The sequence below is a fragment of the Botryllus schlosseri genome, chromosome 6 (genome assembly GCF_051294905.1).
Source record: "Botryllus schlosseri isolate E-star chromosome 6, Bs_hap1, whole genome shotgun sequence".
In the NCBI taxonomy this organism is placed as follows: domain Eukaryota; kingdom Metazoa; phylum Chordata; class Ascidiacea; order Stolidobranchia; family Styelidae; genus Botryllus; species Botryllus schlosseri.
Window position 1 is genome coordinate 15,398,957 of NC_137241.1, and position 13,888 is coordinate 15,412,844.

Consider the following 13,888-nt stretch of genomic DNA (forward strand, 5'->3'; position numbering starts at 1 on the left):
CGGGCTAAAGGCTAACAAGGCCGCGAGTAGCAAGCTAGCCGCGATATCCTATTCACAAAAACAGGTTGATGGGAATACGATTGTTCGCGCGGCCCGCACATGCCTACATTTACGCGGAATCCCGTCGTTTCGAGGCGGATGAAAGGGCGGAAATGGAATTCAAATAAACACAGGCCCGGGAACGCACGCATACGCTACATAATGGCGAAGCCAGCCTACGGAAAAATAACGTTTGCGGTATTCCGCGAAGCTGTAATCAAGTTGTGTCGAACGCGTTCTGCAAATAAAAGCAGACATCCGCCGTTAAGCGCTGTAATGCGTGCGACAACGCGAAACCTACATACGTAACCCTCTGGCAAAATCGAGGTACGGGATTTCGTTTAGGTTCGCGCGGCGTTCAACGCCGAAATTCCATTGAGAGAACGAGAGAGAGCGCTCGCGCTCGCTGTCACTCCTTTTAAATTTCCCAGTGTCGTTTCCGGTCCCGTTGAACAGTTTTTCAGATACGCGCGACAAGCGAATATATTCTCTCGCGCCGTAGAATCGGCAAGGTCACAAGTAACGACATCCGAAGCATGGCGACGCCATTTCTTCGGCGAGTCGATGTTACAGCCTTTAGCCGGAATATAGCTAAAACGCCATTCGGATTTGGCCGAGGAACAACATTTCGATTGTAATGATCGCTATCCGGTCGACGTAATCACACTAATTTACACCAAACGGATACAAATAAGGCGATCTATATTTAGAAGATTCATTATTACGTTATCGAGACAATGCTGGCTTTAATTCGGAAGTCAAATTTGAACCGCGCGGAATCATTGATTATAACGCGAACGCACACCAAAAGCAGCAGCAGTGGACGACGCGCGCCGATGACCAACAAACGCCGGCTCTGTGACCAAACAATATCGCCATCCGTCCCGATATAATCGCTTCATTTCAACGACCACAGGCGTCGCGCAAAGTCGGAAGTGAACGCCCCGCTTTCGAGGCCACCGCGAAACTGCCATAACAGCCGACGAAGACTCGAAGGCCGTATTGACAAGGGAATAGCATGCGCGAACTGCCAATCGCCGACTGAATTGCGGAAATGCCCCTAGACATCGCAACGGCAGATACCATGTGAACGCTTCATTCAACGCCACATTCTCCTTGGGAGAGGGATATCAATTCGACAAGGTTTCTTTATATTCAAGCCGCAATGCTCCGCTGTATGACCCGACACGAGTAGCCGCAGCGCGGCCAGGCGTCGCCAAGATTACGCGCGGGCAAGACGCCGGAGCGGGGCCACTAGCGACAACATGGCCGGGCTGGCAAAAACAAATTTCTCGGCGCTATTTCGGAAGTTCAATAGTTCCACTAACCGCAGGTAAACCTACGTTGCGGACGCGAAAACTCGGGAGACAACGTATTGCCCTTCTAATCACGCGATATCACAATAACAAAGGTGGTCGAAGTACTCATCATTGGTGCTCAGCTAGAAGTAAAAGTAGCGATTGCGATTTCAAAGCAAGTAAAAAAACTAGTACTCTATGACTAATCAGTAATCACCTCCTAAAAAAACACGAAAACAGTTCACCCAGAAGTAGACATAGAGAAAGATCATAAGCACTCAAATAGTGTCGGTAAGTGCAGCGATTTCCAAGTAAGTAAATAAAACGGGTATTCTAGGACTAGTATTACCAAAAAGAATACGAAGCCGTCAGGTAGAAGCGGTAGGAGTCTAAAATCGTAAGCACTTGGGTAACCAGCACAGCACAAGTATTGACAGCCTATTCAAGCATATTCACGGAAGCGGCGTTCGTTAAACATAAACACAATATCCACACAAGCAAATCGCGTATCGAGCACATTTCCGATTTTATAATTACATAAACCGCGCAAGCCCATTTTCACTCGCTCTCACTTCCGCTCCGCGTGATTATACCATCAAGTTTATTGTGTAAGTCGCCAGCGTCACATCGCGATCGAGTAATCTCGGTTCCGCGCAACGGCGCGTCAACATACCGTTCGACACAGAAGAAAAAGTCTTCACAACGCACAGAACAAATTCCGCGACCACTGACAATGAGGTCATACAGTGGGGATAATACAGTGCCATTGCGGATATGACTGTGCGGCATGGACGTTTTAATTCTTTTTGATGTAATCATCCGAAGTTACCGATGTACTTCCCTAGTATAAGCAAACACGCGCTCACGACAAGACATCCTGTCTCCGCTATAGGCAGTGCTTCACCGGTTACTAGTTAATTCGGGACTTGGAGTCACCCAATTATAATCCTAACTTACCCTACCCTAAGCCAAACCAGACTTCATTAACACATACATCCCCATTCACCAAGTGGCGTATATCGCAAATCACGCTCATGATTAATCAAACATTAACTTTCGAATATATAACTACAATATTTACGCATGCAATGCCAAATTCACGAAGTGCCCTATTACATTCGTTTTCAAATATATTAATACAAAAATTATCGCAGTCAAAATATTAGTTATTGCATTTCTAACACTAATTCCCCAAATGTCGAACTCACGAACTACCCTACCATATTACCAAAATACAAGCTCATATAATGTGAAACATTCATTTACGAACTCACTAATACAATATTTATGCATTATTTTCATAATAATCAGATATTACATTTCCAGTATCGAATGCTCTGGTAACCGTCAGGGTTTTCGAGCCGTAAAAAGCGCGCGTTGAGGAAGAATTCATCAACCCAACCGAGTTTTCGAGTTCTGCACATTTACGACGAACCAGCAGGACAACATGTTATGGTCGCTAATTCGCGATGTCTTTGACAAGGGGAAAAGCAGTCCGCTGCCTCAACGACGCTGCGCAGACGGTGTTGACAGCTGCGCGCGGAGGAGTAGCGGAAGCGGTGAGATAGCGCGCGCTGTGACGTGTACGCGTGTCCGTTGTTATGCACCTGGTATCCGGTACGGTTTAGCGGGCGGATGGCATTTAATGGAGGGTATCATAAAATTCCTTCGGTATTACCGCCGCCGTGCAACGTCCCGTCGACGCGTTACGAAACTCGCCGGAATATCGCCATTCACAGCGCGGCGACTAAACAACTGGTTCGCGTCAACCCAACAAGCCCGCGTCTCAAAGGACTAATGGTTAGGAAACGACGGTGTGCTAACATTTACTTAGGATTTTACTTCGCCAGCGGATGTTGACTTAGCCTTTTCTATGCGCTGCCCTCGTAAACCAACATATCTCTGTTTGGCGAGTTTGCACAAGATATAGCTTCGAGACCCAGTCGATTCGGCAGCCGTCCGCGCGCTGCGGTGTCGTCATGAACAACGGGGTGATTATAAAGCACGCATCCGGGCCAGTGACGAATGTCCTAATTACAGATTTGCACAAAATACCAATCTAGTTAATTGACGGTCAACTAACTACTGTTTTTTGAGTAGTTCTAGTTGTAAATTTTCGAAGTGTGTAGTTCTAGTTGCGCATTAAAAAATAGTTGTCGAACAACTATAAAAAACGTGTAGTTTGGTTCGGTGACGTGTTTGCAGTTATTGCTAGCTCAGAGCCATTAATGCTGACAGTGGCGTGGCCAAGGGGGTGGGTTATGGGGGTCGAGACCCGTCCCTATTATGATCAAATACAAATTAACGAGTTGTTTCGCAATTTAATTTGTTAGTCGTGTTTTAGCGAGTCGCGGATTTCTCAACGTAGTTAGTGTTGAGTTTTGAAAAGTAAGTTGTTCCGGTTGCAGCGCACTTTTAAAATCTAGCAGTTTGTCCGTGTTCAACTGATTAGCGCGAGTAGGGCTGGGCAAAATCGAGTACCTGAGTGATTCGATTCTGAATCACGTAAAATGCTTCGAGTCGAGTCGAGTAATCGAGTATCACTCATTATGACGTCATAGCAGAATATTATTTCTCAAAGTTCAAATATGTACCTTTTAAGCGACCACATAGAATATAATGCCTGTTATTCATCATATTAAGGATACTTTGCTATTTTTTCGACTATACCGATTTCATTGCACTTGGTGACAATATTGTGGGATGATCATGACCTCGGAAATGTGCTATTTCCAGTAACGTTGGTAGCTTTGTACTTCATGTTTCGCATGCTACGATACGGCCAATCAAGGTTTCAAGGCTTCAAAAGTGAAATTAGCATAAACTCGTTGATCGTTGATAAACTCCTCGTTGATAAATCAACTTTCAGTGGCGCGGAGCGTATAATTTCAGTACTCGAAAAAATCGTATTTTACTACTCGACTCGAATCATTAAAATTAATACTCGATTCAGATTCGAGTACTCGAGTCATTGTGCCCAGCCCTAAGCGCGAGTCAACGACTCGCGATCGTATCAACGCCGACAACAAAAGCAAACCTGCGCCCGGCATCGGAAAATCGCAGGCGATAGATACCATCGCAAATATCCGGCCAATTACGCCGAAGCGGACGTTACGGCGTACGCGGTTTCGCTTTATCACGTCGACAATTCCGGCCGCGCCAAATGACACCGACTTCAAAGACCGCGACGAGGAACGACAATAACCACGACGGTATTTAGAAATCATACGCCAATATAATAAGAAGCGGATGTTTTGAGTAATGTTACTCTCCACAGAGCATAATAATGTTTCATTGTTCGCGTAGCAGCGTGTAACCGTGTACTTACTTCTCGACAACTGTTCCAACGCGAACCGCACGCCCCTGTTAAAAGAGCGCGCTTCCGCCGGCGTGTAAAAAGTCAGCCCCATTTTGTGATCGCCCACTTGCCAATGGTGAAAAGTCCCGATGGTTTCGTGGAAGACCATGTTGCGTTGGATGAGACAGTCGAGGGTTACCTGCGCGAAAAGTGTGTGAATCAGTCTCGCGAATCTTAGGCGGAATACGGGCGGCTGCGCGCGAAAGAATTCAGCAATCTCTCTTTCCCGCTAAGGCCCCCCCGGGGGAGATGGCGGTTATCGCATCATATAGGATGATTAAAACGGAAACGAAGCTAGTACAGGCGCGTTAATCATCGCTACTGTAAATTCCGGTAATCTGCCGTAATCTCGGCGTGTAGCAGTCGAGTTATTTCCAAAACAGCGGAGATTAAGGAATTTTCATAATCTCCCATCCGGTACGCTGGAGATAATACCGACTCCGATTCAACGTGTTCAACTCGACCAGCCGAGGTTGCCGCGCATAATAAGCGACAGCTGATATCACCACACGAACGGATGGCAGCAAGCGGCACGCAGGCCGTGTTTTGCGCGATTTCAGCGCCGCCCGGCGTGTTATTACGGCTGGATACGACATGACTAGCAGTCGATTCACCGCTAAACAGGAAATTTCTAATAACACACGCGAGTAATCCGCTGTAACGTTTACTCGGTGCGGACGCGCGCGCGTAATACACTGACAACGCCCGCACGCCGATAGTACGAGTCCACTCGGAAAATTGCTCAGTAAATTACTGCGTCGGGAATACTAAACCGCCCAATCAGATTGGTGTGGGTTCGAGATGTTTTAAATTAATAAAATTGATTAATGAATTCCGAAACGTCGGGAACACGAGATATCGCGGCGTCAACATTCGTTGGCCGGTTAACGCGACAGCGTGTAATTCGCGGCATGCGTGCTCCGAAATCTCCGACGAGTGAGCGATCGCCACTTTAATTGACAACGCGGATGTAAGCACGGCGAATACAAGGTGTTTTAAGAAGGATACGAAAATAGTTTGGAGATGACTACCCCGGGCTAGTTTCCTGCTTTGCGTGACCTCGATTTGCTCGAGCGAAAACGAGATCTTTCGCCGGCTCACAGAGTCAGCGGGCATGAAAAAGCACAAATGAAATCCAGACCAGGAGATGCTTAGCGACGCGGGATTACCTTCTTGTCACTCATCCGCCAGCCGTAGATGCGGTATCTTCGCTTGTCCATGCTCTCGTAGATGCCGATCTTGCTCTGGCCCCCGTTCGCGTAGTGAACCCACCCGCCCAACGTGTCGTCCCGGGTCATGACAATCCCCAAAACCCTGACGACGGGTCTATCGCTGTAAAATCAAGAACACGCCGCGTTAAAACCCTTCGGAATCATCGAAATCGAATCGCGCAACATTCGCGCGGCGACATCGGATAAGAGTAAATACAGGTTTCGAGTTGCTAAGGTCTGGACCTTGTCACGCGAGAAATTCCTCTGTTTGTTTACGCCGAAAAATCCCTCGCTCGGTCGCATGCGAGCGCTACCCAGTCTAATATTCGTTCTTAGAAAGAACCCGGCGTTTTCAGGCGACGGACTTGATTGCATTCGCGCGAGCCGCCGAAAAATGCGAGGCCCATCCCAAAATCTGGACGGAGAGACCGTGACGGCGAAAGAAATGTAATCGTGTCGCCACACGGCGTCTAAGCTGTTTATATTTCCACTGTGACATTGCACCCTCGGGCAATCGGCGTCCGACCCGGCGCAACACAGAGTTGTTCATTGTGTCTAATCCGAATCTTGAAAAAATCGCTAGAAAAAAAGCCAGCAAGCGAAGCGGGCCGTAGCGGTGAAGATGATTCAAACCAGCACACATTCACCGGACGGGCATTCGCTTCGCGCGGCGAGATGTAACAGTATATCTCAGCACAAGAAGCGTCCGATAAGCGGAAATTGCTCGCAATCCGATATGTAAACCGATAGCGGCACGGTCTCCGAGCGAGTAGCTTCCACCGTAGGGACTCAGTTCATTGTGAATGCTTACGGGACCATTCGCTTGTCGTTTCAAGTTGATATTCGTCCGCAAATCGCCAGAAATCAAGATGGCGTGAAGGGAAGGCTGGTAAGTCGGTTTTGGATAACCCGGTGTATCACCGCGGCCGCGTCACAGCTCGGCAATACATCCGAGGTTGCGTTATCGCCAGTATATCGCAGGCCTCCACAAAGGCGTCCGGTGTGCGTTGACTGGCTTCCCCACTCGACATCGGGAGAGAGCGTACTTCACCTAATCTTATACGCGGCTCGACAATCCATATTTACATCCGATCGCAATCCATTCGGTGCCTTTCGACTGGCGTCGGCGTGCCGATACCAGGTCATTAACAAGTTGATTCATAGCCATTCCGTCAGATAAGATGGCAACCCGCGTCGGAAATGACAAGCCATTTCGCACTCGCGCAAGTCATAAACATCGATACGGAAAAACAGCGTAAAAACACACACGCGAGGCGATACTTACTTCCATTCGATGCGGAACATGTCATGATCTTTTTTGTAGTCCATGTCGCAGAGCGCAGATGCATGGCACGGCGGTGAGGACGGAATAGTGTCTGATTCGATGACGATTTCCGGTGTGTGGCTTGGAGAGAACTCTTGAAGTGCGCTTCAGCGTGATGATATTAGGAATTCCTTTCTCCCGAAAGGTCTCATAAATATTAATGATCCGTAGCGGGGGAGATGGATGGAACCGGAAGGAACACTGCGCCGAGCGGTAATTCCAGATATGTTTCCAAATGGTCTTGTAATCCTCGTTGCGTGTAGTTTATAATCCAGAGAGCCGCCTTCGCTGAGCGATACTCCCACCTATTTTACACTAAGGAAGTCTGCAACGGCTAGAATTCATACAATATTAGTCAAGACGCATCTGGCGAAAGCGTACGGCGGTGAGCAGAACTGGCGCCTTACAATTTTAAGAGCAGTATCACGACCGCTGATTTATGCGTCGACACTGATACAGCTATCTGACTACATTGCACTAAAAGATATCCGCGTGACTAAACCGTAATTCACGAACACGATTATATATTCGCCATCAGAAATAAATCCATTCATCAACTGGCCCACGCCGACTAGGTAAAATCACTACGATACTCCCCCTGCATTCTGACGAAGATGATTGAAATCTTCCGTGCACACAGCGGAGTTAAATCAGAGTTCAAAGGCCCTGTCTGGCATTGCCACAAATACTGTTTCCTACTAACATTCAATAGACATACAGTCCATCGATCCCAAAATATCGCGCGCAGCATTAAATTCATAGCTATCTCAAAGCTGCGGTAATACTGCACGTAGAGCGGATATAAACGTCAAATTGCTTTAGCACCACTTCCTAAAGTCGTAATTGGTGGGCATTATCGTCGTGTTTTCGGAAGCAAGAATAAAACAACGCCTCGGGCGCGAAACCATATCGCGCATTTTTGCCGTGCTCGATCGCTCAAAGGTATACACCTCGCATCCGCTCCGACATTTACAAGGTCGCGCATTATAGCGACGCCAATCCTCGGTCTAAACCTCGCCCGCCGGTAGAATTCCGCGCGCGCTGCTGCAATCCAAACTCGCGCCGCAGAGGGCAACGAAATCTACGCCCGCATCTGTCGAGAAGGCAAAGTCGCAAGGACAGACGATCCCGATTTCAAACCGCAAAGCATTCGCCGAGCCAGCGGTGCCGATTAAATTCTTCCTTGTCAAGTAGAACGAAAGCGTTCACGGAATCACGTACCGTGCTATTTCCACAAACCTTGCGCAGGGCTTTCTCACGATGGCAGTGCGGGACTCGACACGCGAGAGAGAAGGGCCCGCTCGCAGTCCGAGTTATCAACAACTGATATAAATTTTCTTCAATACTCTGCGCGCGGAAGAGAGCAGACTGCGGACGGTCGAACAAGCCGCGTCAAATCGAAGAATCGGAAATGGACAGAGAATAACTTTTTAAAGTCGCAGTACAAAAAACCCGTTGAGGGTAGAACAAAACAGACCTTAAAATAAGCGAGCTTCTTTACCGCCGTCACCCATTCATAAAAAAGCGAGAAAATGGCCGACGCGCGCTGAGTCAAAGTCGCTCTCTGAAATATTTCCGCGAGATATTAATCATTCAGACAACACAACGGCGCTACTCGCGCTGCACAAGGTATTTCCAATGCCGTAAACAGATTGTCACAGAATCGAATATCGAGTTCCGGTTTAGGTTTCCGACGGTTAGCGATAATATCGATCGATCAGATTAGTGCCGATACCAAAGTCAAAAGTTGGAGGCTCGCGTGTTACAATAACGACGCCGCGCAAACATTACACGGCGGAAGCCTTTCGAAATTTTATACACGTACGCTCGTTCCCCACATAGCCACTACACGCCATCGCCAACATTATTTTCGACCGCGCAAAATTAAACACCATCCATTTCAGGCGTCGCGGACGCGATTAGGAAAGGACTTGCAAGGCATACCTCGATAGGGAAAGTCTTTCACAAACGGGCCAGGATGTGACGCAGAACACACATCCGACAGCGGATTTCGCAATCGCATACCAAACTAGCGCGTAAACGGGACAAGCGAGGCCGAACGGGTGTCGCGCGGTGTGTTTTATCAGCGGCACTTCCCTCAACGCAGGAAGCGGTTATGGATTATGGAACGCTCTTCCATCCATTCATAAAATTGAGGCCTCGCGTCACTCGGCCGAGTATTTCTCAATGGTCGGCAGCTCGCAAAGCGCGGCCAATGGCGCAGCGCGGAAATCGATAAAACATAGATATCGACGGTGCGGAGAAGAAAAATACGTGGCCGTTCCTATTGAAACCGGCTAAAGCCAATTTGATAAATAGGAGTGCCTTCCGGTATATTATACCCACAAATTGCGTACACAGGAAATGAAGTTAATGATGTCACCAAACACCCTTTCATACTCATCGCGGCGAGGTGTACTCAGTAATGGAATCGACGGAACAAACATCGGTCAACAAGCCGCGTGTGTTCCAGCAATAGCGAGCCCGAAACTCCATCGATCCACTATCAAATGGTCCAACTCATAAACGCAAATGACCGGATGTACGGCAGACATTCCTTAACAGCCTGCCAGTTGTCATTCGATTTTACATGAGCGAACGCCGCTCGCTGTCAGTTTATCATTGAAAATCACGGCGCCGTGACGATGCCTCGTCTCCATTTCCTCTACGGGAGGATGGAGACGGTGTCAATAGCATCGTAAAATCTTTTCAAGTCAACACGGACACAACGGAATCGCAACTGCGGACTAGATAATATAATCCGTTACGCCCAACACTTCCAGGCACGGCCGCGTAACGCGCGTTGAAATATTTCAACAGAGCGCAATAATGATATGTACTTGGATTTAATTAGAAGTCAACTTCCTGCGTCGGCCGCGCGTTATGAACATCCACAGTTTTTAATAGATGAATTAGCGCGTAATAACACAGGGTGCCCGGATCGTAAAATGGTGGCTGCGCTTTTACTGCGCACCGTCCGAAATGATAAACCTGGGAAGGATTCAGGAAAAAAATATCTGAAACGTGCCGCTTTATGGCTTTACGCTTTTCAAGAGGGTTCAGCGCACCCGAACGGACCGGTAAACGGCTATTAGATACGCACTTACTCATAAACCCTCCCATCAAAAACAAGGACGCGACGCGAAAGGAATCATGCTTCACAGTTAATTCTGCACATCCTTCCCGTGTTTGAGGTAAAAAAAGCGTTGTCACTCTGCGCCAGCGCGATGGCAAGGAATGGCATTGGAAGTCTCATATCACTTCATAACTTGATCGTACCTTGCTCGCAACACTTGAAATTCGTATTAATCAAATAACGCGCATCCACAGGATGTAGCGAGCCTCTTATCGGCGGTACACTTCCTGACGGCATGTGTGAACACAGCATACATTGATTAAAACCAACACTAAGTACCTTTTCGAGTGAATAAGCGGATAGGATGGTGCGATCTAAAACACGGCGAACCAAGCACTCTACACACAAGAAAACGAGCCAGTCTCCCCAAAGACTCCAAGCGCCGTTACAGTTACTTGACACACTGTGCGCCTCTAATTTTCTAAACAGCAAGGTCATATTACGTACTGAGTCATTCGCGAACGATAACTTTTCTTCAGGAACGGGTGCGCAGCGCTAACAATTAATCACAAACAAATTAATTCGGCGTGGAGATGAAGCGGTCTTGAACATACAAGCGGAATGTGACGGCGCGGAAGAGAGAAAAAATGGGCACGCGATACACCTATTGGCATACGTTATCAGAAATAGCCTTCCGGTTTACCCGTGATCGAATTTAGAAGCCGTCTTTTACAACTCTCGTGAGAATTACGATCACGCCGAAGCCACGAAGTCTGCTTGGGCGCCATTAAGCAGCTACGTAAAGCTACGTAGCTAACAATCCTGATCAGGACCAACTTCTCAAAAAAAGTACTTTTGCGGTTAAAATATATTTGCTAGGACGGCAATTTTACATTTCATATTACTGACATCGTTTGGCTTGGTTAATGCACATAATATTATCAACAAGAATATATGGTTTTCTTTAGAAGGCAGGATATATATTTAGGTTGCTTTCAGTATAAGGACCTTTCTATTCTCTTGTTAGTTTAAAATACTCTCTCCTCCTGTCCCTTTGGGTGAGTCACAGACACCTGCAACATCAATAGGAATGATATTGTGGTATTTCATATTGACCTGTGGGGGAGAATTATGAGACATTGATCGATTGCAAAATTGCTAACATATTTGAACAGCAAACATACCTGAGAGAATTGGTATGGCTATTTGTTAACAATAATCTACATCAATTCAGGCAAAACTGACCTTAAAGATGAGCAATAACTTGAGTACAAATTTGGTTGTTCGAAAAGCAAGATTTTTCAAGGCGTGAAAAATGGAAATATATATACAACTGAACTTTAAACTTTATCCTGTTCCCAAACCATGCCTGTTGACGATTATGTTCTGATATTTTCAATAAAGCACCAGATCCCATGCTACAGATTAGAGAGGTATCGTCACTACAACCATAATAGTAAACTGCATTCAATGCAGAAATTCATTTCATACACGCAATTTCATATCAATATATCATTATTAATTGAATTGAACAACAAATGAAAAAGTGATTGCATTTAATCAGCACAAAATCGAAAAGAAACAGATTTGATAACATAACAAGATTGCTTATTTTAGGAAATTTATTAATTCAATAGGAATGATATTCACTATCTTGAAAGGAAAATATCAATTGGTTGCCAAAATAACAATTTACTGTACATGGACAGCAAGAATAGAATGATATTACTTTCTAGGCTATCGTTTCTTTTGTAAATTTTATACAAATCGAGTTCATATCCAACAAACAAATCCTTCAAATCGTTAACCATTTACAAGTCAATCTGATAGTGTTGATGAAAATTTTTTTTAGAACCTTTGTAGAAATATAATGAAGTTGTAGCCGACTAGTTTGGCTGATGAAGATAAACAGTAGAATATCATACTTAACTTGACAGACTATCAGTGATCTTTACATTTCTAATAAGATAACACATAAATGTTCAAAGAAAAATTGTAAACTAGAATCACGATAATGACACTATGCCAAAAACACACTGCCAAGGCAGATTTCAAATAATTTCAATCATGAAAACTATTTGTAACTACATTTTAATGTATAACTCTTAATTAAACCAAGTATATGTTAAACTGTCATCCACCAAACAGCATGCAGAACTATAATTTACTGTGACTGAATTGGTAAATGAGATCACTAAAAGCATGTATATGGATCTAATAAACACAGCACCAAGATCACACAAGACCAGTAGAACAAGATATTGTATCATAACAAAGCTTTCATTTCAGTTTTGAAATAGTGTAAGTGATAGTCGGGTGTAATGGAAAATAAAATCCTTGCCTTCCAATACAGTTTAATAATATCCGAATATACCATGAATCTCGAAATAAGCGTCATAGTAACTGGATTACAATACTGTAGTAAATTAGGCATAGTAGCAATATAATGGAAGTTATTGAATATGAATCTATTATACTCTCGAACACACTTGCCTATAACGAAAAATACGAGGCCAACAGACTCAAACCTACTTACCAAGCGAACGGCACCCGACTAGACGTCTACCGAACTCAACTTACGTATATTCTCTCAGTACATTCACCCGTGAATTGAGGATATTCTCATAGACCGCTACTAAAATACCATGCTATGAAGCTCTCACAAAGACAGCGACAATACACTTTACTCTGCCCATGGCACGCATCGTACAACGATAGGAAACGAAGTATCCGGTTGAAGCATTAAACCCACTCGAACGACTCGACGGAACGCAGCTTGCACTGTCGTCACCCGTCGCACAAATTTTATGAATGGCGAATCTGCCAATTCGAGTGTAACGACGACTCTTTCAACTGATTGGTCTATTCGTGAAACGCAACTAAATAACAATGATGCACTGCATTGGTCCTTTTTGGCATATCGTTGACGGAATTATGGCGGAATGATGGAATCACGTTCGTCTTCGGCCATGTGCGATCAGGTGCAGAAATTGCTAATTCATGCAGAGTGTTCGGTGTACACCATTTTGCTTTGCTACGTAGTACATATATGGTTTGACTACATCATCAGAGTTTTGTTTCGGTTATTGGATTCCCCTCAGATCTCTGAGTATCAATGTGCGCGGAAAGGGCTGAAATATAGGTCTTACCTGGTGAAGCCATTTCGAATCCTTTCGGTTTTTTACACTAAGACTGTTGGCATGTTTTCTACACTTCGTAAGCGAATGAAAGAACAATGTTATGTTATGTTATGTTAATGAAAGAACAATAATCATTCCAACGTGGCAGAAAACGACGCAGTACCTTCATCTCGGATCTATTACTTGTTCGTCCGTCCACAAGACTATACAATACACACTATCTATTATCTATACATCATTGCAATGAATATTGGGTACTCGAAAGTAATTTCATTCATTCGCGAATCGTATAGAAAATCTTTCTGCAATTTAAAGGAGTGGGTCACCCTGTTTCGATGTTACAATACGTAAAATACTTGCAAATCATCGGGAGATGCTGCGTGCTCTAAAATTCACGCAGAAACAGAACAGTGCGGTTCGAACACGCGAAGTAATATGACAA

The 13,888-nt window shown here is 45.4% G+C and overlaps 1 protein-coding gene and 1 long non-coding RNA gene across 2 annotated transcripts in view; both read right to left on the reverse strand.

The window, feature by feature from the left end:
* LOC145441134 (sprouty-related, EVH1 domain-containing protein 2-like) overlaps positions 1-13,888 on the reverse strand; it is a 98,780-nt gene that overhangs the window by 6,236 nt on the left and 78,656 nt on the right. Inside the window, exons 2-4 of the mRNA XM_080318935.1 lie at positions 7,192-7,564; positions 5,865-6,027; positions 4,666-4,834 (exon numbers count right to left, since the gene is read on the reverse strand). Of these exons, the coding sequence (XP_080175061.1) occupies positions 4,666-4,834; positions 5,865-6,027; positions 7,192-7,235 (376 nt within the window). The 5' untranslated portion in view covers positions 7,236-7,564. The remainder of the gene's footprint in view (positions 1-4,665; positions 4,835-5,864; positions 6,028-7,191; positions 7,565-13,888) is intronic.
* On the reverse strand, positions 269-4,659 carry LOC145441145 (uncharacterized). Its single transcript, XR_013915750.1, has 2 exons — positions 4,337-4,659; positions 269-3,800 (listed from the first exon to the last, which is right to left on the reverse strand). It is a non-coding gene; the product is annotated as an uncharacterized LOC145441145 (long non-coding RNA).